The 27,615-nt window shown below is 43.5% G+C and overlaps 1 protein-coding gene across 3 annotated transcripts; it reads left to right on the top strand.

Moving 5' to 3' along the window:
* On the top strand, window positions 1–27,281 carry LOC111957934 (E3 ubiquitin-protein ligase TRIM36-like). Of its 3 annotated transcripts, XM_070436872.1 has the most exons (11): window positions 1–366; window positions 8,398–8,638; window positions 14,777–14,809; window positions 17,016–17,359; window positions 17,787–17,933; window positions 18,507–18,602; window positions 19,053–19,306; window positions 19,990–20,111; window positions 21,924–22,232; window positions 23,896–24,193; window positions 24,465–27,281. In XM_070436872.1, the coding sequence occupies exons 1-11, from the start codon at window positions 280–282 to the stop codon at window positions 24,820–24,822; spliced, it is 2,289 nt and encodes a 762-aa protein (XP_070292973.1). In that variant the 5' UTR covers window positions 1–279; the 3' UTR covers window positions 24,823–27,281. The 3 variants fall into 3 exon arrangements, with proteins under 3 accessions (XP_070292973.1, XP_023834810.1, XP_070292972.1); XM_023979042.2 differs by lacking the exon at window positions 14,777–14,809 and having other exon boundaries at window positions 8–366; XM_070436871.1 differs by lacking the exons at window positions 1–366; window positions 14,777–14,809 and adding an exon at window positions 2,153–2,372.
* Window positions 27,282–27,615: the final 334 nt, after the last annotated feature.

Here is a 27,615-nt window from a genome sequence, read left to right on the forward strand (position 1 = left end):
GCACGCCTGAGATGTACAGTGAGGGCGGGGTTACGCATCAAAGATTATTTCTCTTGATAAATCTTGCAGAATGTTCTCCTCAAGCAGCTGGGGAATGAATTGTATGCTATTTAGGCTGCTCGATGTACTGAGGATGAAGATGCAACCATATTTCTCCGAATGTTACCTTCTCTCTTTTGGAAGCCAATCGATTTTTACAGTATTTGTTAGGATATTTATTTGTTATTGACCCATTTTGTTAATTATAATCCCTGCATTTTGTCGACATTATAAATAATTATGTCGGATACTGCGGATACCGAAGAAAATCAGGATATGCTACCGAGTTTGGTCGAGCAGATAGTCCAGCGAATAACAGCCGGAGAGGTAAGTGAACGTCAGATACGATTTATGGAAATGAAACATCTGTAGCCTATTGAAGCCACGCTGACATCTTCAGTATGGTGTCAGCTAGATCAAGGTGTGTAATCTTGGTGGAGAGGAAGGATGCTCAAGGTTTTGTGCCGTCCTTGGAACGGGATCAGGGACATACAGATAACACGTGCATGAAATATGGGCTGCTGTAAAATAAAAATTGTATCTATGCTATCTGAAAGTGTGACTTGAGCAGTTCATGTGGGGTGCAAGATTCACAAAGGTGTTTTTTTCTCCATGTAATCTCCATTAAATCCTATATTTTAGTTAATCCCCTTTATAGGCTACAAACAAATGCCCTGATCTCTTATAGTAAGATTATGTAACTCATAAATCAAGATATTGAATTTAAATATATAAATTAGGCTTTGCAGGATATCAAGGGGTTGCATAAAGAATAGAATGCAAAAGCATACTAAATTGCAGTCATTAGAAATATTGTAGGCTTTTGAACAAGATGAGTAGGGGAATAGACCAGGCCATTAATAATGACTAGAATTTCTGTAAACAACCTACTCCTACCCATGTAATATTTGCATTTGGGGAGAACTTTATTTGGATGCACCATCCATGTGCAAACATCTTGTGCAAACATGTTTCACTGCTAAACTGGTAGGGTAAGCTTTAGGCTATTTACACAAATTAGCTTAGGCCTACTGTTCAAGCCACTCATAGTCCATGAAGTGCCATATTAATTATCTAAAAATAATAGTGCTATGACTGAATGCACGATCTACACAGATGTCTCAAGTTTTGAGGAAGTGTGCAATTGGCAATGTCCACCAGAGCTGTTGCCAAAGAACTGAATGTTTATTTCTCTACCATAAGCCGTCTCCAACGTCGTTTTAGAGAATTTGGCAGTATGTCCAACTGGCCTCACGACCACAGACCACGTGTATGGTGTCGTGTGGACAAGCTGTTTGCTGTTTTGAACAGAGTGGGCAGGCATAAGCTACTGACAATGAACACAATTGCGTTTTATCAATGTTAAATTTGAACGCACAGAGATACCGTAATGAGATCTTGATGCCCATTGTCGTGCCATTCATTCACCACCATCACCTCATGTTTCAACATGATCATGCACGGCCCCATGTCGCAAGGATCTCTACACAATTCATGGAAACTGAAAATGTCCCTACATACTCACCAGACATGTCACCCATTGAGCATGTTTAGAATGCTCTGGATTTACGTATGACAGCGTGTTACAGTTCTAGCCAATATCCAGCAACTTTGCATAGTCATTGAAGAGGAGTAGGACAACATCCTACAGGCCACAACCAACAGCCTGATCAACTCAATGCAAAATTGGCAAATAGTGGTCACACCAGATACTGACTGGTTTTCTGATCCACGCCCCTACCATTTTTAAGGTATCTGTGACCAACAGATGCATATCTGTATTCCCAGTCATGTGAAATCCATAGATTAGGGCCAATTAAATTATTTAAATTGACTGATTTCCTTTATATGAACTGTAACTCAAAAAAATCTTTGATACTGTTGCATGTTGCGTTTTCTATTTTTGTTCAGCATACAAATAATAGACCTAACAGTAACAATTGTGGTAGTGCAACAATATAACGTCTCTCGCTACAAACCTCGAGTTTTGGTCCAGTGAAACTTGATCCTATTGCCCTCCCTGTCTTTTGAATACTCAGGGCTGCGGCATTGTTACTATGGTGATTTCAGTGTCTCCACCCCGCCCCACACGGTTTTGCTGTCCGTCATTGCTTGAAATGCAGCAGCCTTTAGACGGTTGCTGATTCACGACACTCGGTCCCAGCCATAGCGTCTATTCACGGCGTTTAATTCATTGTCGACTCGACAACGCTCGTGATTGCAGTAGTCGGCATCTTCAACATACGTTGGATACGTTTTAACAAGCTAAAAGACGCAAAAAAATATATGAATTCATCATGTCTGCAGTCTCGCGACGTAACTCAATTTTGCCGGTAAGTGACTAGTCTATGTACTAGTTTTAATAATACTAAATTATATGAAATATCCTCGTGGAACGTTAATGATTCATCATTGCCTTTCACATTTCAAATGGCGTGGTCGAAATTATATAGGCTAATTTTACAGTAATAATTAACTAAAAAAAGGCAATGGAAGTTTTTGTGCTACCTATTTTTGAGGGAGAGGCTATACCGACACGCCGGTGCACACATTGATGAAGTATTTCGCGCAGCTAAGAGTTGAGTGGATTCGGTTCAGTCAGTCATCCCGATGAGCCCTTCCCATCAAGCTAGTTTGCCATGAGGCTGAGAATGTTTCTTTTTGTTAAGCTAAAATATAGGTGTTGACTGTGATAAAGGCACTGGATTATGAGCTGTCTTGTTAAATTAACAAATGAAGTAGGCAGTGGCATTGCACATATAGCCATAGAAGCACAGTAACATACAGTGCACTCGGGAAAGTATTTATGACCCCCTTCCCCTTTTCCACATTTTGTTACGTTAAAGCCTTATTCTAAAATTGCTTTAATATTTTTGTTCTTATCAGTCTACACACAATAACCCATAATGACAAAGTGAAATTAGGTTTTTAGAAATATTTTAGCAAAAATAAATAAAAATAAACTTATTTACATACGTATTCAGACCCTTCGCTATGATACTCGAAGTTGAGCTCAAGTGCATCCTGTTTCCATTGATCATCCTTGAGATGTTTCTACAACTTGATTGGAGTCCACCTGTGGTAAATTCCATTGATTGGACATGATTTGGAAAGGCACACACCTGTCTATATAAGGTCCCACAGTTGACAGTGCATGTCAGAGCAAAAACCAAGCCATGAGGTCGAAGGAATTGTCCATAGAGCTCCGAGACAGGATTGTGTCGGCATACACATCTGGGGAAGGGTACCAAGAACACAGTGTCCTCCATCATTCTTAAATGGAAGAAGTTTGGAACCACCAAGACTCTTCCTAGAGCTGGCCAAACTGAGCAAAATGGGGGAGAAGGGCCATGGTCAGGGAGGTGACCAAGAACCCAATGGTCACTCTGAAAGAGCTACAGAGTTCCTCTGTGGAGATGGGAGAACCTTCCAGAAGGAGCACTCCACCAATCAAGCGTTTATGGTAGAGTGGCCAGACGGAAGCATGGTGGTGGCAGCATCTTGCTATAGGGATGTTTTTCAGTGGCAGAGACTGTGAGACTAGTCAGAATCGAGGGAAAGATGAACGAAGCAAAGCACAGAGAGATCCTTGATGAAAACCTGCTCCAGAGTGCTCAGGACCTCAGACTGGGGTGACGGTTGACCTTCCAACAGGACAACGACCCTAAACACACAGCCAAGACAATGCAGGAGTGGTTTCGTGACAAGTCTCTGAATGTCCTTGAGCGGACATGAACCCGATCGAACATCTCTGGAGAGACCTGAAAATAGCTGTGCAGCGACGCTCCCCATCCAACCTGACAGAAACTCCCCAAATACAGGTGTGCCAAGCTTGTCATACACAAAATGGCATGAGGCTGTAAACGCTGCTAAAGGTGCTTCAAGAAAGTACTGAGTAAAGGGTCTGAATACTTATGTAAATGATATTTAAGTTTTAATTTTTAATACATTTGCAAAAAATTCTAAAAACCTGTTTTTGCTTTGTCGTTATGGGGTATTGTGTGTAGATTGAGGGGCGGGGAAGAATTGAAAACATTTTAGAAAAAGGCTGTTAACGAAATGTGGAAAAAGTCAAAGGGTCTGAATACTTTCCAAAGGCACTGTATGCCTCTGTGGTCATACTTGTGGCTCTTTGGGGGTGTGGCTTTCAGGTAGTTATTTTTGGCCACCCATCCCATGAGTGATGTCATTCCACTTCAACTGAATGTCATTCCAGTGCACCGCTAGCTATGAATTGTATCTGGTGTTTAGGTAAAAAAACAAACAAAAAAACATTATTAGGTAAATAATGTCCCGTTTGGAACACTGACAAGTAGAGCATTACAATATATATATCTATATCTCAGCTAAAAAATAAACGTCCCTTTTTTCAGGACCTTGTCTTTCAAAGATAATTTGTAAAAATCCAAATAACTTCACAGATCTTCATTGTAAAGTATTTAAACACTGTTTCCCATGCTTGTTCAATGAACCATAAGCAGTTAATGAACATGCACCTGTGGAACGGTCATTAAGACACTAACAGCTTACAGACGGTAGGCAATTAAGGTCACAGTTATGAAAACTTAGGACACTAAGAGGCTTTCTACGGACTCTGAAAAACACCAAAAGAAAGATGCCCAGGGTCCTGCTCATCTGCATGAACGTGCCTTAGGCATGCTTCAATGAGGCATGAGGACTGCAGATGTGGCCAGGACAATAAATTGCAATGTCCGTACTGTGAGACCGCCTAAGACAGCGCTACAGGTAGACAGACGGACAGCTGATCGTCCTCTCAGTGGCAGACCACGTGTAACAACACCTGCACAGGATTGGTACATCCGAACATCACACCTGCGGGACAGGTACAGGATGGCAACAACAACTGCCCGAGTTACACCAGGAACGCCAATCCCTTCATCAGTGCTCAGACTGTCCGCAATAGGCTGAGAGAGGCTGGACTGAGGGCTTGTAGGCCTGTTGTAAGGCTTGTCCTCGCCAGACGTCACCGGAAAACGTTGCCTAGTGCACAAACCCACTGTCGCTGACCAGAAAGGACTGGCAAAAAGTGCTCTTCACTGACGAGCCGTTGGTTTTGTCTCACAGGGTGATGGTCGGATTCGCGTTCATCGTTGAAGGAATGAGCGTTACGCCGAGGCCTGTACTCTGGAGCGGGATTGCTTTGGAGGTGGAGGGTCTGTCATGGTCTGGGGCGGTGTGTCACAGCAGCATTGGACTGAGCTTGTTGTCATTGGCAATCTCAACGCTGTGCGTTACAGGGAAGACATCCTCCTCCTCATGTGTACCCTTCTGCAGGCTCATCCTGACATGACCTCAGCATGCACAATGCCACCAGCCATACTGCTCGTTCTGTGCGTGATTTCCTGCAAGACAGGAATGCCAGTGTTCTGCCATGGCCAGCGAGGAGCCCGGATCTCAATCCCATTGAGCACGTCTGGGACCTGTTGGATCGGAGGGTGGGGCTAGAGCCATTCCCCCCCAGAAATGTCTGGGAACTTGCAGGTGCCTTGGTGGAAGAGTGGGGTAACATCTCACAGCAAGAACTGGCAAATCTGGTGTAGTCCATGAGGAGGAGATGCACTGCAGACTTAATGCAGCTGGTGGCCACACCAGATATTGACTGTTACTTTTATTTTGACCCCCCCTTTGTTCAGGGACACATTATTCAATTTATGTTAGTCACATGTCTGTGGAACTTGTTCAGTTTATGTCTCAGTTGTTGAATCTTGTTATGTTCATTTAAATATTTACGCATGTTAAGTTTGCTGAAAATAAACGCAGTTGACAGTGAGAGGGCGTTTCTTTTTTTGCTGAGTTATATATACACTGCTCAAAAAAATAAAGGGAACACTAAAATAACAACATCCTAGATCTGAATGAATGAAATATTCTTATTAATACTTTTTTCTTTACATTTGTTGAATGTGCTGACAACAAATCACACAAAAATGATCAATGGAAATCTAATTTATCAACCCATGGAGGTCTGGATTTGGGTCACACTCAAAATTAAAGTGGAAAACCACACACAGGCTGATCCAACTTTGATGTAATGTCCTTAAAACAAGTCAAAATGAGGCTCAGTAGTGTGTGTGGCCTCCACGTGCCTGTATGACCTCCCTACAACACCTGGGCATGCTCCTGCTGAGGTGGCGGATGGTCTCCTGAGGGATCTCCTCCCAGACCTGGACTAAAGCATCCGCCAACTCCTGGACAGCTGTGGTGCAACGTGGCGTTGGTGGATGGAGCTTGACATGATTGCTCAATTGGATTCAGGTCTGGGGAACGGCGGGCCAGTCCATAGCATCAATGCCTTCCTCTTGCAGGAACTGCTGACACACTCCAGCCACATGAGGTCTAGCATTGTCTTGCATTAGGAGGAACCCAGGGCCAACCGCACCAGCATATGGTCTCATAAGGGTCTGAGGATCTCATCTCGGTATCTAATGGCAGTCAGGCTACCTCTGGCGAGCACAGTGGAGGGCTGTGCGGCCCCCCAAAGAAATGCCACCCCACACCATGACTGACCCACGCCACACCGGTCATGCTGGAGGATGTTGCAGGCAGCAGAACGTTCTCCACGGCGTCTCCAGACTGTCACGTCTTTCCATGTGCTATGTGCTCAGTGTGAACCTGCTTTCATCTGTGAAGAGCAAAGGGCGCCAGTGGCGAATTTGCCAATTTGGTGTTCTCTGGCGAATGCCAAACGTCTTGCACGGTGTTGGGCTGTAAGCACAACCCCCACCTGTGGACGTTCAGGCCCTCATACCACCCTTCATGGAGTCTGTTTCTGACCGTTTGAGCACATTTGTGGCCTGCTGGAGGTCATTTTGCAGGCTCTGCAGTGCTCCTCCTTGCACAAAGGCGGAGGTAGCGGTCTGCTGCTGGGTTGTTGCCTCCTACGCGCCCTCTCCACGTCTCCTGATGTACTGGCCTGTCTCCTGGTAGCGCCTCCATGCTCTGGACACTACGCTAACAGACACAGCAAACCTTCTTGCCACAGCTCAAATTTGATTTGCCATCCTGGATGAGCTGCACTACCTGAGCCACTGTGTGGGTTGTAGACTCCGTCTCATGCTACCACTAGAGTGAAAGCACCGCCAGCATTCAAAAGTGACCAAAACATCAGCCAGGAAGCATAGGAACTGAGAAGTGGTCTGTGGTCACCACCTGCAGACACCATCCTGTTATTGGGGTGTCTTGCTAATTGCCTATAATTTCCACCTGTTGTCTATTCCATTTGCACAACAGCATGTGAAGTTTATTGTCAATCAGTGTTGCTTCCTAAGTGGACAGTTTGATTTCACAGACGTGTGATTGACTTGGAGTTACATTGTGTTGTTTAAGTGTTCCCTTTATTTTTTTGAGCAGTGTATATATCTATATTAAAATGTTTTGCTCATTCCACTTAATTTTTCTTTAGAGTAGGATAACAGCCTACACAATAAATCACTTAATATTGGTATTTGGTACCATGTCACCGTGATACAGTCTACTGCTCAATGGAGGAGAGTTTGCGCTGCAAGCCGGCTTGCCGCAGTAAAGTGAGGGAAGTAGCTTGATAGTGTAGCCAATATCAGGCCAGGGTGACGGCTACAGCACATTCATTGTCGTGATTTTCACCGAAAATATACAACTAACGTCCACATTTTTATAAAAAAAAAAACAATAACTCCAGTTGAAAAGATTTCTGAACATTCTCCCAAGGCCCAACTGCGGCAGACAAGTTCCTAATTCTCTCTGAAGGTCCTAGCCACATCTATAAACTAGATAGCTGGGAAGGGCTCATCAAGATGACCGAACCGAATCCGTTCTTCTCCACTCAACTCTCGCTGCGCATCATACGTCATCATTTTGGGCACCAGGTGTGTCCGTATAGCTTTCCCCTTTTGAGGAATTGCTTGCTCTAACCATTTTTGCCTCAGCTAACCAACAAGCTGATGCATGAACTTCTCTAACTATGTGCATGGCCTACCAGGGTAGAGCTTACATGTAACATTTGTAAATGTTGTCTCAGTATCAAAACTGGCCTCTTTCAAATGAAATGTTCAAAAAGTGTTTACATAAGCCTATGTATGTTACTGTTGACCAGCGTTTCCCAAACTCGGTCCTGGGGACCCAAAGGTCCCCAGGACATGTTGGATTTTTCCTTAGCAATACACAGCCGACTCAAAAAAAATCTACTCATCAAACCAAAGTGTGTACCCCTTGGGGTCCCCAGGACCGAGTTTGGAAAACGCTGCTGTTGCTAGTCTCGTCCACCAGCCGGATCCATCTCTGTTGAACTGGTATGCGGTAGCAATTAGCCTGGAGATAAGTTTACTGTAGACCTAATATTAATGTTTGTGTCCACACCAGGTCCCTATCAAGAACATTGAGCGTGAACTCATTTGTCCGATCTGCAAGGAGCTGTTTACACACCCACTCATCTTGCCCTGTCAGCACAGCGTTTGTCACAAGTGTGTCCGAGACCTGCTGCTATTGAACCATGAGGATTCTTTCGATGCAGGCTCAGAGTGTTCCCTCCCTGGGAGCCCAGGGCTCCGATCCAGAGTGCACTCGCCAAGCATGGAGAGGCTGGATAGGCTTGCAAGATCAGGTGCGTTTGGGTTTGGCCGTTCATCATCAAGCCTAAATTGTGACAAGTGATGTAAATCTGGCAACATTACATGCAATTTGCAGTAAAGTTTTATGGACCATGCCATACCCAGTTTCATCTGTATTTTCCTAGTTATTCTCTGGGTTGTAGAATGAAAGACGACACCACCGACCCCGCCCTGTTTAAAATCATAATGTTGGCTGTTCATACTATTTCCTTTAATCTCATTAAGTTTTGAGATGGGTCTTAAGTTTCTTGAACAGAGTATAGAAACTTGACAAGCTTATTCAATTCATCACTTTTGTTCTGTCTAGTTCCATGCCCTTAAAGCATGCACTTCACAAAAATGTTAAATGATAGGTGTATTGTGGATATTTTGATTTTTGTAATGCCAAGCAATTTCTTAACGGAATGCCTATCATTTACACCACCTTGATAGGATGACAGGCTTGATTTATGTACACATGTCGGAACAAAGCACGACTATCCCACTAAAGCATTTAAAACGCTTTTTAATTAACTTGGTGGGAGGGGGAGGTTGTCACATTCTTTATTTTGGGGGAAGCTGAGAGGTCAATGTCTAAATCCAAGGTGCAAACAGCATGGAGTGAGACAAGGCAGTCTTACTTAATCATGAGCCAGTCCCTGGCCACTCCAAAAACACAGCTGCGGAACCCACAGCCCAACCAATTCACATTTGCCCAAACCTGAATGTGACCATTCTTCATGTCCGCATCTATTAACACAGTGGAAACATTCAATGCTGTTTTAGAAAAAGAGTTAGCGCTGGTAATAAAATAATATATCCTTAGTCATCTTAAGAATCATGTACTTCATTTAAATCCCCTTGGCATTAGTAACCATGGTACTTTTGCAGTGGATTTAGTAAACAATTTTCTTATAAGTACATTGAAGAAATCTTAAAGGACATTGTTAACATACTTTAAAGTAAAAGTCTTAAATCTCTGACAGCATTTCACTAAAGGTTTCACCTCTGCTGAATGGTTGTCAGACCAGTGGTGATCATGGTGACGAAACCTGCCTGCGAGGAATGAATGAGGGATTAAATGAACTGAGCCCAGGGCTATATTTATCAGTCAAGTGCTGTAAAAGCTAATAGGTTTTGTGGAAACTCCTTAATGTTTTATTAGGATTCGGACTAGAGACCTTTTTGTTGTTTTAGAATGTTTAACTCAATGTACAGTACCAGTCAAGTTTGGACACACCTACTAATTCAAGTGTTTTTCTTTATTTTTACTATTATCTACATTGTAGTATAATAGTGAAGACCTCAAAACTATGAAATAACACATGGAATCATGTAGAAGCAAAAAAGTGTTAAACAAATCAAAATATATTTTATATTTGCGATTCTTCAAAGTAGCCACCCTTTGCCTTGATGACAGCTTTGTACACTCTTGGCATTCTCTCAACCAGCTTCATGAGGAAGTCCACTGGAAATCAAATCAAATTTATTTATATAGCCCTTCGTACATCAGCTGATATCTCAAAGTGCTGTACAGAAACCCAGCCCAAAACCCCAAACAGCAAGCAATGCAGGTGTAGAAGCACGGTGGCTAGGAAAAACTCCCCAGAAAGGCCAAAACCTAGGAAGAAACCTAGAGAGGAACCAGGCTATGACGGGTGGCCAGTCCTCTTCTGGCTGTGCCGGGTGGAGATTATAACAGAACATGGCCAAGATGTTCAAATGTTCATAAATGACCAGCATGGTCAAATAATAATAATCACAGTAGTTGTCGAGGGTGCAGCACCTCAGGAGTAAATGTCAGTTGGCTTTTCATAGCCGATCATTAAGAGTATCTCTACCGCTCCTGCGGTCTCTAGAGGGTTGAAAACAGCAGGTCTGGGACAGGTAGCACGTCCGGTGAACAGGTCAGGGTTCCATAGCCGCAGGCAGAACAGTTGAAACTGGAGCAGCAGCACGGCCAGGTATACTGGGGACAGCAAGGAGTCATCATGTCAGGTCGTCCTGAGGAAAGCATTTCAATTAACAGGTGTGCCTTGTTCAAAGTAAATTTGTGGAATTTCTTTCCTTCTTAATGCGTTTGAACCAATCAGTTGTGTTGTGACAAAGTAGGGGTGGTATATAGAAGATAGCCTTATTTGGTAAAAGACCAAGTCCATATTGTGGCAAGAACAGCTCAAATAAGCAAAGAGAAACAACAGTCCATCATTACTTTAAGACATGAAGGTCAGTCAATCCAGAAAATGTCAAGCACTTTGAACGTTTCTTCAAGTGCAGTTGCAAAAACTAGGGATGCACGATATATCGGTGAGCATATCGGAATCGGCCGATATTAGCTAAAAATGCCAGCATCGGCCCCATGTCTAGTTTAACTAACGAGTCACCCTCCCGGATCCGGGATCCTCCTCATCAAAAAAGCTGACTAGCATAGCCTAGCCTAACGGGACAGGGATATCATATAATTTCATGAAATCACAAGTCCAATACAGCAAATGAAAGATAAACATCTTGTGAATCCAGCCATCATTTCCGATTAAAAAAAATAATGTTTTACAGCGAAAACACAATATATATTTCTATTAGCTCACCACAATAGCCAAACACACAACGCCATTTATTCACCGCCAACATAGCTTTCACAAAACCCAGAAATAGAGATAAAATTAATCACTAACCTTTGGACAACTTCATCAGATGACAGTCTTATAACATCAGGTTATACAATACACTTATGTTTTGTTCGAAAATGTGCATATTTAGAGCTACAAATCCTGATTATACATTGTGAATACGTAGCCACAATGCACCAAAATGTCCGGAGATATTTTGGACAGTCACCTAATCTAACCAAAGAACTCATCATAAACTTTACTAAAAAATACATGTTGTACAGCAAATTAAAGATACACTGATTCTTAATGCAACCGCTGTGTTAGATTTTTTAAAATAACTTTAGTACAATATACAGCATGCAATATTGTGAGACAGCGCCCTACAATTCTCCGCCTTGTTGGAMRRAACATAAAACACAAAAATARGAAATAACATCATAAATATTCTCTTACTTTTGATGATCTTCCATCAGAATGTTGTGCAAGGAGTCCTAGTTCCAGAATAAATCGTTGTTTGGTTTTAGAATGTCCATTTTCTTCTGTCGAATTAGCAACTTTGGCTAGCCATGTGGCGCTCACGTGTCCAAGAAATCGTTGCGCCTGGAACGTAAAATTCCAAAAGTCCCAATAAATGTTGAATAAACTGGTCAAACTCGGTTGAAAAATCCTACTTTATGATGTTTTTCTCATATGTATCCAATAAAATCAGAGCCGGAGCATTTCGTCGTGTATACGTAACGCATTTCAGAAGACAATGTGGAGTTCCCCTGTGCGCCGTTGAAAACTGACAAAAGAGCGGACCTGTCACTCCAAAAGCTCTCATTCGGCCTCACATCAAGCTAGACACCCCATTCAACATTCTACTGCCTGTTGACATCTAGTGGAAGGCGTATGAAGTGCATACAGATCCATAAATATAAGCCAGTTGAATAGGCAGGCCCTGACACAGAGCCCCATTTTCAGAATTTTCACTTCCTGTCTGGAAGTTTGCTGCCAAATGAGTTCTGTTTTACTCACAGATATAATTCAAACAGTTTTAGAAACTTCAGAGTGTTTTCTATCCAATAATAATATGCATATTGTATGATCTAGAACAGAGTACGAGGCCGTTTAATTTGGGCATGATTTGTTTCCCAAAGTGAAAACAGCGTCCCCTATTAAGACGTTAACGCCGATGTGCAAAACCGATGTCAAAGCTGACGTGCATACTTATATAACGTAAGTAGATGACATGATGACGCCACGAAAAATACAGCGCTACACAGAACAAAAGCAGAAAAATACTAAACATGTTCAAGTCGAGCGGTCATTTGAAAGAGTAAGAAAATTTCAGCGAGACAACTTGAAGGCAAAATCCGTTAATGCCAAGATAATGGAATTCATTGCTCTTCACAATCAACTGTGCTCTGTCGTGGATGATGTTGGTTTTTGCCGACTGATCGAGCCCCGGTACGCAAGCTTTTTCAGATGTTGCCCTACCGGAGTTACACAGTATTGTTGAAACTCACATCCATGAGCTTCACGACTGACATTTGGACCAGCAATGTCAGCCCCATAACTATTATGAGTCTGACAGCACAGTGGGTCGACGAGGATTTCGTACTGAAGAAAACCGTATTGCATGCTCAAAAATGTGCTGGTTCTCATACCGCTGCCGCCATTTCAATGGCATTTGAGAACATGTTTGAAACATGAACACTCCTAGCTCCATTCGAACAACTGACTCAAGAAATAAGCTAATCAACTGCGTCTGCAGCAGACATTATACTCTCTGTCATGTCATTGAAACGGCTGCTCAACAAAACTGCCGACAGACCGTGGGGTTAAAACTTACAAAAGTACACAAGGCTTTGAACAAGCACCACGGTGGCATTCTCTCTGAGCTTCTTTACTGTGTCGCCACCATGCTTGATGCTAGGTACAAGGACCACTACTTTGACGCAGACAAACAGGGTTTACGTGAAATGTTACATACATAGCTGGACAAGATGTAAAAGGACACAGTGACAGTGCACACCGAGGAAGAGAGGCCAGGGATAAGCAGTGAAGTTTCAGCTCTGTCTGACATGCATGATGAAATCCTGGTTGAGAATGAAACGACTGAACAAATGAACACTGAAACAGCACATGAACTAAGTGAAATAAATGGGTTTTACTGGTAATGGGGACATACGTAAATGCCAACAAAATAACTTTGGTCAGGTGTGTGTGTAACCTTTTATTTAACTAGGAAAGTCAGTTAAAAGGCTGCTAAAATTTGAAATATTGTTATCGTTTTTTTTGGGGCAAGGGAAATATCGGTATCGGACATAAATGTAATATCGGTGCATCCCTAGCAAAAACCCTCAAGCACTATGATGAAACTGGCTCTCATGAGGACCGCCACAGGAAAGGAAGCCCCAGAGTTACGCTGCAGTTACACTCTACTGCAGAGGATAAGTTCATCAGCAGAAATTGCAGCCCAAATAAATGCTTCAGAGTCCAAGTAACAGACACATCTCAACATCAACTGTTCAAAGGAGACTGCATGAATCAGGCCTTCATGGTCGAATTACCGCAAAGAAACCACTACTGAAGGACACCAATAAGAAATGACTTGCTTGGGCTAAGAATCATGAGCAATGGACATTAGACCGGTGGTAATTTGTCCTTTGGTCTGTTGAGTCCAAATTTGAGATCTTTGGTTCCAACTGCCGTGTCTTTGTGAGACACAGAGTAGGTGAACGGATGATCTCCGTATGTCTAGTTCCCACCATGAGGTGTGGAGGTGCTTTGCTTGTGACACTGTCTGTGATTCATTTAGAATTCAAGGCACACTTAACCAGCATGGCTATCACAGCATTCTGCAGCAATACGCCAGTCCCACTAAGCGCAAACCAGATGGGATATCATTTGTTTTTCAACAGGACAATGACCCAACACACCTCCAGGCTGTGTAAGGGCTATTTGACCAAGAAGGAGAGTGATGGAGTGCTGCATCAAATGACCTTGCCTCCACAATCACTGGACCTCAACCCAATTGAGATGGTTTGGGATGAGTTGGACCGCAGCGTGAAGGAAAAGCAGCCAACAATTGCTCAGCATATGTGGGAACTCCTTCAAGACTGTTGGAAAAGCATTCCAGGAGAAGCTGGTTGAAAGAATGCCAAGCGTGTGCAAAGCTGTCAAGGCAAAGGGTGGCTACTTTGAAGAATCTAAAATATATTTTGATTTGTTTACCACTTTTTTTGGTTACTACATGATTCCATATGTGTTATTCCATAGTTGTAATGTTTTCACTATTATACTACAATGTAGAAAATAATAAAAAGAAAGACTCTTGAATGAGTAGGTGTGTCCACACTTTTTTGAAATCTGTGAATTCACATATGTTTTCACCAAAACCTTTTTAAGAAGGCCATTTATTTTAAGCACCATGTTATTGTGTGTTAGCACTTGTCCACTGTAATTGGATGTGCATCAGTTTTAACTCCACTTCTGTTAACATACTGTATATGTTAATTGTTGGTCTCACTTCACTTTTTTGTCCATTGCTTGCAGCCACACTGCAGAGAAGGTCGTTTGGGAAGAGAGGTAGACGCGGGTTCCATTTTTTGAATAGCTGTAGTAGTGAGTACAGTGTCACAAGATCCCCTGTGAACCCCAACTTAACTGTTACACTCCTGTATGTAACCACACAACTGACAATAGGCCCCTGTTGCCTTTTATGTAGCCGATTTGGTAGACGTGGCATTCTAGCGTTTTAAAAAGTCTACTGAGCAAAGTCGCAAATGTATAGTATGTCCCACCAATTTATGTCTGCATTTGGTGTTTTGTTGCATTTTTCGAGCCTGGTGCTTTCGGGCTTTTGTGCTCTGCTTTCAACACGTGCATGTCTTACAAAGTAGGTTGGAGAATGAGTGTGTGAGCCACAGCTCTGGGCGGGATGTGAGTCAGAGAGTGGAGACTAGAGGTTAGCGAAATGTCTCAGGAAGTTACCTAGGAGTTGGGTTTAAAGTGGAATTTCTTAATGCCTGGGCATATGAAGAGGGGTCTCCCCACCCTGTAGCCTCGGAAATATCCAGTACCTTGTTGGGGCAGCAGGTAGCCTAGTGGTTAGATCGTTGGGCCAGTAAAAATCTGTCGTTCTGCCCCTGAACAAGGCAGTTAACCACTGTTCCTAGGCCATCATTGTAAATAAGAATTTGTTCTTAACTGACTTGCCTAGTTAAATAATAAAGAAATAAAAAATCTACTTTTAGAAGAGGCAGGGGTCATATTTCTATCTTACACAATATTATATTTTGTTTAGACATACCGAGATTGTCTAGACTATACTGCCTCAACCTAGTCTCACTGACAGGCTTGCCCCAGAAACCTTTTTTGCTCCACGGTTCAGTTATAGAAAATGCTTTAGACACGCATGTGTTTGGCTTGCGCGCCATGAGCAATCTCTACAATGATCTCATAATTTGATGGGAGAACACCCTAGAGCACAATGCTTTAGCAGACATGATTATTTATTTTACGTTGAAGTGCTCAGTAGATGTTTTAAAAATGCTATGCCACGATAATTATGCATCTGAACGACTCCTTTTTAAAATGGCACCAGAATTATTTAAGTCAGGATACATAACAGTTGTGTCCCTTTCATAGAGGTCAAGTCTTAAAAGCACCCTAAGGCTTTCAGTCTAAAAGCCATTCATCTTGACAGTTAGATTAAAGGAAGATAAAGGAGTTAAAAACGTGTAGGGAAGATTAACTCCACTCTTTTTAAATGTATGTTCTTACCTTGTACAGTATTTGGTTTATTCACATACTCCTGGCAAGATAGCCTGCATCCCTTTTGCAATGCAGTCCTGGTTATGGCGATTGGGCTGTGTCGCATTGTGATGACTCAAACCATGTTGTGGTTTTTGCCCTGCCAGAATGGCCTTGCGATGACTTGTCAGTTTCTGCCCTGAGCTCTTTCCACTGCAGCAGCAGGCAACGTGCCTCAGCCTGCTACCGTACACCTTGCCGCAGACACACGCTGCTGCAACACCCTCCCTCCCCGACCAGCACACCCACCTAGCCTAAGTACACTGTCGTTTTAATCCCTGACCTCTCCCATTCGCTTCAGGCCAGGACACTTGGCCCCCGCCTCATCAACTTCCATCCCAAGACCGTCCAAAACGCCAAGCCTGCTCACTCACTACTGCATCAGCACCCTCAGTCTCCCATCGTTACATGCCGTCACACACATCGACAGACATGTTTGTCACACACGCTTGCTTTGTGCCCACCGCAGCATGTCTGTGTGCTGAAATTCAACAAACATCAATTTTTTTTGCTTGCCATTTTTCTTTGTACATTCAATGCACAATGTTCTGCTGCTTGCATCCATCATGTGTGTTTGTGAGAGTGTGTTAGGATATATTGAACTGGACAAATCATTTAAAAAATGAATTTCCTCTGCAGGTAGCCATTTTGCTGGAAATCGATATTACTCTCTCTTACCCTTAAGTTGATTTGAGTTGATATTTTGGTTCTGTTAGTGGGTTTCCCACTTTGCACCTGATTTGTAATACATTTTACGTGAATCTGTTGGTGTCCAGGTCACTGTAAACATGCTCTTCCTATCTCTTGTGTTATCCATCCATGTTGTGTGAGAGACCATGTAGTGTGAGCTGTCCGAGAAGGACCCGTGTTTGTTTCTGTAAGACACTGTGTGTGTGTGTGTGTGTGTGCTTGTCTGTGCAGGCCCATCCTTAGTTTGATGTGATTAGCACTCTAATGGCTGTTCTGTCTGTCGTATCAGGCTCTATCTCCTCACCAGGATGGAGGCGTGGCTCTGTGACCCCCCGCATCACCACTTTCCCATGCCCGGGTTGCCAACACGACGTGGACCTGGGCGAGCGGGGCATGAGCATGCTCTTCCGGAACTTCACCCTGGAGAGCATTGTGGAGCGCTACCGGCAGGCAGCCCGCGCCGCCGTGGCCATCATGTGCAACATGTGCAAGCCGCCCCAGCAGGAGGCTACCAAGAGCTGCATGGATTGCAAGGCCAGCTACTGCAACGAGTGCTTCAAGTTCCACCACCCCTGGGGCACCCCCAAAGCCCAGCACGAATATGTGGGGCCCACCATGAACTTTAGGCCCAAGGTAGACACAATTTACCACCTCGGGGGGGGGGGTTCATTGTGCTGTTGATCTCGACCATGTTGCTCTGCTTTTGATTTTAGATTGCAGGGATCAGCTCATGTCATTGATGGTGGACAATCATTGACGAGTTGATTGCGTTAATGATGCTGCTTTCAGAGAGATGTTGGTTTAATTTCGACTGACAATAAGTGTTATCTCTGCTTTTCTTTGTGCTTCTGCAATCTAGTGAAACTCGCTGGTTGTGGGAGATACCTGTTCAGTGCTAATAAATAGAAAGATGATTGAAAGGAGAGAGTATGTCATTTAGTGTTGACAAACTTTTGGGCTAACCCTTTGTGCCATTTTGCATATGTGGTGTGACGAGTTTGTTATTATTATAATTTTTTTTTAATGACCACTAATCCAATGTGTGCTCATGGCCATCCAGGTGCTGATGTGTCCGGAGCATGAGATGGAGAAGGTCAACATGTACTGCGAGGTGTGCCGGCGTCCAGTCTGTCACCTGTGCAAGCTGGGAGGCTCTCATGCAAACCACAAAGTCACAACCATGAGCAGCGCCTACAAGATCCTCAAGGTACTTTATGACGATAACGATGTCTCCAACCATTCACTTGACCTGACCAGAACTTAATCTGATTTATTTACCAGGAAGCAAACGGGGAGTGAACTACCTGAATTTGTCCCAAAAAGTACATTTGTTTTTCATTGCAAATATTTTCTGTTGCAAAATGTTTTGCTACGGTGTGTACTAATGAATACACCCCAGGAAAAAATAATGTTATAGTTTGGAAGTTGATGTTTACCCAACTGGCCAGTGACGCTGTTGTTTCTCAGCCCCCTAATGAAATATTGATCAGTTACCTGTACTAAGTGGCACACGTCCACATGATCAGTTTTCCTTTGTGAGCAGTGTAATCGACGTGTGGTCATCAACAACAAGCAAACCTCGTCTACCCCGCCTAGACGGAGGTCAATCAGCCACTGAAAGCAGAGGGACTGAGGACTCGTGTCCTCTGGCTGTAATCTAAAAGGCCTGTGGACACGGGCACCGGGCCAGACTCATCCATATTTAATGCAATCATTTGTATCTTATGTTCTATCTATTGAGCATTTCTGCTAATGTTCTTTGTTGTTATTATACCAACAGGAGAAGCTATCAAAGGCTATCCATTACTTAATCAGCAAAGAGGACCAAGTGAAGACTCAGATTTCCCACCTGGAAGTGTTGATCAATGAAACCGAGGCAAGTAACTGTGTTGACAAGTAACTGTGTTGACAGAGTTAAACTAGTCCTGTGTTGTCTATTATGTCCACTAACAAAGGGACATTCTAACAAAGGGACATTCTGTCTGCCCTGAGAAGGAAGGTCACTTATTCAAATGCATATAAAGGCATAAACAAAGGAACATGTACTAATTCACATGAATTCCACTGCAGAAGCGTTTGCTCATCTGTACTGTATTATGTATTTTGTCCCTGTCTTGTTTTCATTTGTTGTAATAGTACGTCTATGCTAGCCATGTCCCAGATCTGTTTGGGCTATCATTCCAACTCCTTGTCATGTCAAACTCTTCGGCACGACAAGAAGGCATGATGTGGCATGATTGCACAAACAAACACTGGTCCATAGGCTACTTCTATGCAGTTGTAGYTTTCAATTAATTGTCGTGCAACATTTCTCTTACTTCTACAGGAGAACGGCCAGTTGGCGGAGCGTCGGACCAACGAGCACTTTGAGCGACTGTTCGAGACCCTCCAGGAGAGGAAGTTTGAGATGCTGCGCTCCATCGAGCAGTCGAGGACGCGGCGTCTGGACCAGCTTCGGGGCCAGGTGGACGAGTACCAGGGCATGTTGGAGAACAGCGGCCTGGTGGGTTATGCCCAGGAGGTTCTCAAGGAGACGGACCAGTCCTGCTTTGTTCAGACTGCCAAGCAGCTTCACACCAGGTCAGCCTCTCTCCAGCTCTGACTGACACTCCCAGTCCCAGCACATTGCCCTCTGTTATGGATAGTATACAGTAGAGACTGTCACCCAAAGGTTCCCGTCATCAATTGTGGGTAAAGGCTATTGTCTAATGGTGATATAATACCATTGTTTATAAAAGGGCAGTAATTCGATTGGCCTCCATTCTTAATAAACAAAGGGCCCATTTTCAACCTCTTTATTACAGGCCATAATGGCTATTTGATCATGGTGACTTCCCTGTGGCAACTCTGGACCTCTAGGTTTCTAATGGGGATTTGGCCCCTGTTATTTTAGTGCTGGAGAATTCAATCAGCTTATGTGGGTGTGGTGAGTGCCAGAGATCCGGTCAGCCATTGGTGTGGCTGGCCAGGTACCTTTTCCAAGTGAGAGATTGGAACGACAAAGCCTTGTTTACTTTCCCCATGTCCCGCTCTAGCTCTAATCCTGCTTATTGATCTCCATTAGTCAAAAAGCAGCTTGAGGACTTTATTCACGCTTTTACTTTTAGGAATGCTGTTACATTAATACACACACATTTCCCACACTCTCGTTTATCTTGCCCAGGAGATGATTTCCATTCTGCTCTGATGGAATGGCTTCTTGGTAGCGTGTAGTGTTCACTACAAAGTGAATAACTCTGCCATTTGTGTCCTTTCACTCCCAGGATCGCGAAATCCACCGAGTCTCTGAGGACATTCCACCCCGTGGCCGACCCCTCCTTTGATGAGTTTGTGCTGGAAACTTCCAGAGAGGAGACTCTGCTGAAGGAGCTATGTTTTGGGGGAGGTGAGTTCCCCACCCCACACTACTAATATGTAAAAATGTATGCAGACATTGCAATGCAAGCCCAAAGTTGAACCGTAATTTGTTGACACTCCTCATTGGTTCCCCTTTAACTCACCTCCGCCTCAACCTGTCAGTCACTTTCACCTCCTCCTGGGCTCTGCTCTCTGTTAAGACACTGGTAACCAGAAGCCCTTTTAATTCAATAAGCCGGTTACACTCCTGATATACACGCAGGGATTTTGGCACTGAGAGCATTGCAGGGCTTTTTCTGGTCCACTGCTTTGCATAGACTCTCACGTCCATTTGCCCCGATTAAAGAAAAGGGCACTGTGAGGCGGGCTGGATATAATTGTCTGCCATGAAAAGGAACTGATTTGATATGCGCATATTAAGTAAGGGGAGTGTAACCCAGGAAGTAAGCAGAAGGGTATTCATAGACTGTCATCTACCTGTGGCTGTGTCCTTAGGATGAGCTCCAGCCATTCTCCCTCCTGCTAGAAGTATTACTGATCATAAAGGGCTCTGCTCTGTCGCGCCATAGTGGGTCATGAAAGGGTCATATGAAACAACTGTTGCTTACATATTAGAAATGCGTCCAAGTAATCAATTTTCCCTTTCTTGCGGGGAAAGCTGCTTGAAAGCCCTTGAAAGGAAGGCCATTGATTGATGTGGTTAATCTAAATGGTAGGGAAGGGACAGGAGGGTAATGATGCACTCTGTCTGAGAGGAGGAAGCTCTAAGAATTGATGCCCAGCAGTAATTGAATTGACGGTAGACATGAAAAGAGCAGAGGATGCAAAACTGTCTCCTATTTAACAAATGTCTGGCAGTCCTCATCACCAAGGTTCACAGTGCCTGTAGGGTAGGGATCTGAGGATGGGACAGTGACAACCAAGGACACCTCCCACAAATATCCCCCCAAGAGTCGATGTGTAATTTCAACCCTGCTCATCAAGATGTCATTACAATGCCATTCTGGAGTCTTCTACGCTCACACTGGCTCCATATTTGAATGTGTCCCACTAGTTGAACCATAAAGACATTGTGGTGTGTGCTTTTTCCCTTCCTAATCCATCCCCTCCAGATACTGCAGTATGGTCTGAACTCACGGCCAGTAAGAAGGACGTTGACGTCTCTGTTTAGTCTGTCTCTCCCTCCCGTCCCGGCTGTAGCCTGAAAAATAGTCTGTTTCTCTGAGAATAGCTGCGCTCTCGGGCCGGGTGCCGGCTGGGTTTGCAGGCTGCCCAGTTCCATCTGCGGCACCCTCCTCAGCCCTGATCCAATTCTATGGGACCCTAGCTGGATCCGGCTACTACTGTTTGACAGGAAGCTCTATCCGCAGTGAGCGAGGGGGAGAGAGCGAGAGAGGGTTTTGCAAAGTGCTTTTCCTGGCAATGTCTGTGCATAAATGAAACCTTTTTAAGAGCTTCTCTTATTCGTCCTATCCATTGTCCTGTCTATATTCTGTACTGTCTGTCTATGAGTTCAGTCTCATCTCTGGTCGACTCCATGCCCTTAATAAATAAACTTATGCGATTACATAAACCAATGTGTTGAATCAAGTTTAGGGTTCTTATCATTTTGGGGTTTATTTTTCTATATTTCCTGTATAACCAATACCATTTAAAATAATTTCTAGCATTAGTTTGTATGGGACGTTCTGGCTCTAACAAGTCTTACTTGTCTAAGGTTTGCCTACTTATGTTAGTTTGTCGATTTAGAGAAAGACATATGAATTGGCTGCAGACAAATTACACTTTAAACTGACCCCTCCCTCTGCCATTTACCTTTTCTCCTCCCCTCCCTCTCCAGTCCCTGACCCTCCCATCATCGATCTGTCCCGCAGTCGCGTCTACAACGAAGGCCTGGTGTGCTGGCAGTTGGCTGAGGACACCCTGGCCACAGACCACCAGGTGCTGGAGTACAGGAAGCTGGGTGTTGAGAAGGACGAGGAGGAGGGCAGCAGCCGCTGGCGCCCCACAGTCCCGGTGTACGGCCCCAGCACAGTGGTGTGCGACCTGGAGGCCAACAGCCTCTACTCGTTCAGAGTACGCAGCTGCCGCAACTCCCTCTACAGCCCCTACAGCCCAGAAGTCACCTTCCACACACCACCTGCTCCAGGTAGGCACCAGGCACTGATGTCATACACACACACCAAACACTGATTATGATGATGTCATATGTGTATGGTTGGCACTGATGAAGAGAGAGGTGGCCCTGGGCCCTTAACCAAAACAGTGACAGACTAATAATTTCAAGCTCTACTGGAATAAATTCTCTGCAATAATTTAACAATGATTCAATTCCCTTTTTCAAATGTAGGAACTGGAGAAAAACTAGTATACTGTACTGGGCTCTATAGCAATCATCTCTACTAGGCTGTGAAAGCAGCCATGAAAGTTGGATGCTAATTATCCTAATTACAAAGAAATACATCTTATTTTCAGTCTTACGTTGGCATCCCGCCTGTGTTGGGCTTCGGGGCTGAAGTTAAGCTTTATTTTTTCCCCCCTCCCGAGTCTGTCGGTATTTAGCAGTCGGATCCACGGAAGATTACAAATTGACAGATGCTCGACTGTTCAAAGTGAACTGTGTGGATAAAATACAGTTGACTGTTAGGAAGCTACGGTGGGTCGGTCATTCATTTATAATTTCTGCGACCCATCTCCTTTGTTGAATCACAGAAACATTGCCTTTTTGAAATTGCTGTTTTTTTTTTCAGACCGACTGAGCAGAGTTGAGATGCAGCTGAGGTCCAGAGTTACAGTTCATCTGTTTACGATATTCAAAGCCTCTGTTTCTAAGCACTCTGAATAGCAATCACATGCCATCTGTAGAGCACTCTAGGGATTGATATCACTTTAATTCCTCAACAGTCTACTGAATTGGACAGATACACATCTAGATGTGTATAAGAGACAGCTCCTGTCCGTCCGTCTGAAACCCCCATGCATATAGACAATGGCTGATCCATTAGGATTTCGTTGAGTGTTTATCCCCCCCTGGCTCATTAGTTTGCCGTAAACTGAGGCTGGGCCCACTGTGGATGGAAGTCCAGTGATGGGAGCCCACATTCCTTTGCCCGGACTGTGGACACATGTAGCAGTGGGGTGCACAGTGCGTTAGTAATGAGATGGAATTCTGGGTCAACGCTGGCCTCAGACATTACAGTAGCTTCAACACGCCTCCTATCACAACAACCGTCAGTGTAGGCGTAGACTTTAATCATTGCTGTATGACCATACATTTGTCCTTTTCTTATCCTTTTTAATCAAGCTTATCTTTAGGATGACTCCATTCAATTAAGTTTGTGCCGTTCACACAACAAAGGCTAAAGGGGTAAACGGCTAGTGTTTTTACGGGAACGTCATGAATTAATGCGAATGAAGTCATCTCATAACATGGAGACAAAATGCAATGGTTCAATGCACAGGCATAATTATTTTACTTACATTTATAGTAATTATTGCCTTTGGCGTTGTAACTATTTTTGGAATATTTTTATGTTCAGCAGCAGATGTGGCCTAGAAAATAATTTATATAGACCTTATTTGAGAAATAAGAAACCAAGCATTGTTTTGTATATCTTCACATCTGAAAATGTATCGTTTTGGAAATGTGTTAAATTCCTTAAGTTTGTTTCATTACTTGAACATCTTTATAATGGCGCCCTCATGTGACACTTTATGAAAGTCCACCTTTTCCCTGGCATCCAAAGATGATGTGAAATCCTATCTGCAGCTGATGCTGTTCCTTTTGTATCATTGCTCGCTCTCTCCTGTAGTGTTTGGCTTCCTGTTCAATGACAAGTGCGGCTTCAGCTCGGAGCGGCTGACGTTGAGTAAGCTGCGTGACTCGGTGGAGAGTGCGGCCGGCATGGCCTTCCTGCTGGCTGCTGAGCGTGTGCAGACAGGCAGCTACATGGGCCTGGACTACATCATCGGTGACACGGGCATCTCTCAGGGCAGACACTACTGGGCCTTCCGCGTGGAGCCCCACTCCTACTTAGTCAAGGTGGGCGTGGCCTCTGATTCCAAGCTGCTGGAGTGGATCCACAACCCCCGGGACACTAGTAGCCCCAGGTAAACCCCACTTCCTCAGTCTTACTCTATTACTCACTAAGGATCAGGCCTGAGTCACAAAAAAGCCTGTGATGTAAGAAGCATTAACCTGTTAAGGGCTAACTCACGAACCAGGTTTTAGTTTCTCAACAATTCATTGTTATTACCTACTTTGTGGGTTTACTATTATGTATATTTTAACAGGCTTCCAGATAATGATGGTGCGTGCGTCAGAGTATAATTGAATGTGTTGCAATTGTAGGCTGCTTTCTCTTATCTCTTCCAACTCCAGGTACGACCACGACAGTGGGCACGACAGTGGCAGCGAGGACGCGTGCTACGACCTGTCCCAGCCCTTCACCCTGCTCACCGTGGGCATGGGCAAAGTGTTCATACCCAAAGCATCTATCTCTTCCGCCACCGCCGGCAATGACCACGGCAACCGGGTGCTGCCCATGCCCCAGCGCATTGGCGTGTACCTGGACTACGAGGCGGGCCGTGTCTACTTCTACGACGCAAACACCATGAGATGCCTTTACGAGCGGCAAGTGGACTGCACCGGTACCATGTATCCCGCGTTTGGCCTCATGGGTAGTGGCAAGGTTCATCTAGAGGAGTTCATCACAGCAAAGCGGCTGTCGTATATGTGAGATGTTGGGCCTTCCACACACCAAAGTCTCTCTCGCACTCTCAACACTTGCCTTTGAGCTCATGTTTCTCTCTCTCTGCTTTCAGTCAGGTATATTTTTGTAGTGATTTGTTTGTGTGTGTATGTACACACTATTTCAGTTGATTATGATCATGCCATTTCTTTGTTTTAATGAACAGCTATTTATATTGTACTACTAAGTCCAGTAATATGTAGCCAAGAGAAACTCGAAGAGCCTTGTAGCTAGTCCCACTCTTGTGCCTTTCATGATAAATAGGTAATCTAGCAAATGCTGTAATTTGTCTAATAATAACTGTGCAAAACAGCAAGGTTAGTCATCAGTTACAAAGGTGAGAGAGTGTATCTAAGTCACAAGGACCCCTCGGTTGAGAAACATCCCTACCAAAAACTGAGACAAAACGTATACCTAATCAATGTCCTTTGACAAGACTCACGGTCAACACCGGTTGGGTAGACCGCATTCGAATTTGGACACATTCTCACAGGTGTTTTATTTAAAAGACTACCACACCTTTCACATATTCTCTCAAAACCTACTCACTACTTCAAAGCAGAGCACATTTATCTGAATTGTAACACTAGGCATTCACAGGGTGGAATTCAAACGTGAGATCTGCGTGTGCAACTCAGACTTCCCATGTAAATCATGGTGTCAACTTTTGGAATTGTGAGTTGACACAGGCCGATCTCAAGTTAAAATTGCGCTCTCACCGATTTTAGTTGTTAATCACAAAATGTTGACATTAATTAATTGAACTCTGACACGGCTGTCTCGGATGCAGTTGTTCAACAGCAGTGAATGTTTTCCTTTTAGCACCAAGAATGTGAAACCTAGGACACCTGACAGGTTCTTACTACACATACTTCCACGGAACTCTCTGCTACGATGTAGTTCCTTTTTTGGACTACTTCATATTAGAAAAGTCTACAGAACTTACAGCCAGTTGTTACACAAGTTGTTGATTTGGCTCTTGAGAATCAAGAGGGGGCAGTGTTTCAGAACATTTAGATAGAAAATATATTATGCAAATCGACCAAATTCTCTGTCCTCTAGAAAAAGGTGTCATTTTGACTCTATACATTACTTTTATCTCATTGTGAACATTTCACCCGACTGAATACACCCCTGGTCAGCTCTGGCTTTCCTACATGCGTTTCTGGACAGGACTATCTGTAGATCCAGTCATGTTTGTGTTTTGTTGAGGGTAAGGGTAATCGGTGTGTGTTTTCTCAGGTTTGTGGCCTGTGGGCCTTATGCTACCTACCTCCTATCGGCCCTGGAAATCCTTTTAAAACTATACCTTCCTCCTCGGAACAGGACTTAACTTTCCTTTGCAGCTTCTATAAATACATCACAATTTTATTATACCGTAATATATCAGCCTTTAAGCTTGTTATTATCCAATAATAAACTGGAATTAACTTTTTTTTCCATTTCAACCTCCATGTACATATCTAGTGTGACATTTTCTGTCAAATAAAACCTAGATCTGCAATTTATTCTCGGAGTTTGTATCTGCTGTGAAGTTACTCAAGGCTTAATGGAAATTGGTGGAAAATTGTAATTGGACCTAGATGTAATCATGTCTGCCTGAATTTGTGAAGTGAGCAATTTAAAACTGAACATACACATCCCCCTTTCTGTGTTTGATGTGCTTAGGTCCATTTGAGTGTAGCGTTTCCTAGAATTTGTGGTGTTATTTTGTTGTTGCTTATCTGAATCCTATAAGGTCATGTTGAGTAACAACGTAATCTGTAGTTTTAAACTCAATTCCTATTTACTTTAGAATTGGTGCGCATCATTTAGAGTAATTCTCTACCATTCCTTTTAGGGCACAACACCTCTACCTGTTCCTTTTGGAATGACTGAAACACCTTTAAAAAGTCTATGCACTTAATTAACAGGTTCAGGGTTGTTTATTCATCACAGAATGCATTATTATATACAGAACAAACTGAATGTCTCTTAGATTAGGTGTTTGTGTTCATTTGCTTTTCTTGGGTCAAGTCACTGGTGGCCACAGCAGCTGTGTCTTTCACGGTCGATGTATGGTAGAGGTTTACTATATAGTGCGCATATTTTAGCGACATATCACTGCTAATTTTAGAAAAGGGAATCATATGGCTTTCAGTAGTAAGTTAAACCAAATATTCTGCAGACTCTCAATCAAATGGTTCAAGCTAGCACTTTAAACTGTAGCATGTATGCCTCTCGGCTGTGCAGGTCTGTATGAATTGGTGTGCAATATTATGTAGAATGCAGGAAATAGGCCTATTGTTTTCTCCTGTAAGTAATGGGTTGCGATGTTTGCTTTCTGTGAGTATAATGCTTTAATGAACATGAAGCTTTGTTGGTCATCAGATTCTTGAAATACTAAGCTTTTTTTTTTATTTGCTGTTTGTTGATTTGTATGAAATAAACTAGTGTTTTAAACCAATTGTTCTCTCTTTGTAGGTGTGCGTGTGTATTTATACCTAGTTGTTTTCACTTTTGAATATGGTTTTGCAAACAGAAAATGCTAAATGTTGATAATCCTTGTCACCATATCACTCTACTGGGAATTGGGATAGCAGGGCATGGAAAACTGGAACATTTTAAGAAATGCATATGTAACCGATGTGAAATGGCTAGCTAGTTAGCGGTGGTGCGCGCTAATAGCGTTTCAATCGGTGACGTCACTCGCTTTGAGACCTTGAAGTAGTGGTTCCCCTTGCTCTGCAAGAGCCGCGGCTTTTGTGGAGCAATGGGTAACGATGCTTCGTGGGTGACTGT

This window comes from Salvelinus sp. IW2-2015, linkage group LG33 (genome assembly GCF_002910315.2).
Source record: "Salvelinus sp. IW2-2015 linkage group LG33, ASM291031v2, whole genome shotgun sequence".
Taxonomy (NCBI): Eukaryota; Metazoa; Chordata; class Actinopteri; order Salmoniformes; family Salmonidae; genus Salvelinus; species Salvelinus sp. IW2-2015.

Coding starts and splice junctions, on each gene's coding strand:
- LOC111957934 (XM_070436872.1), top strand. CDS start 280: ATGTCGGATACTGCGGATACCGAAGAAAATCAGGATATGCTACCGAGT. Junction 20,112..21,923: donor GGAGCTATGTTTTGGGGGAG/GTGAGTTCCCCA, acceptor CTCCCTCTCCAG/TCCCTGACCCTCCCATCATC. Junction 22,233..23,895: donor CCACACACCACCTGCTCCAG/GTAGGCACCAGG, acceptor TCTCTCCTGTAG/TGTTTGGCTTCCTGTTCAAT.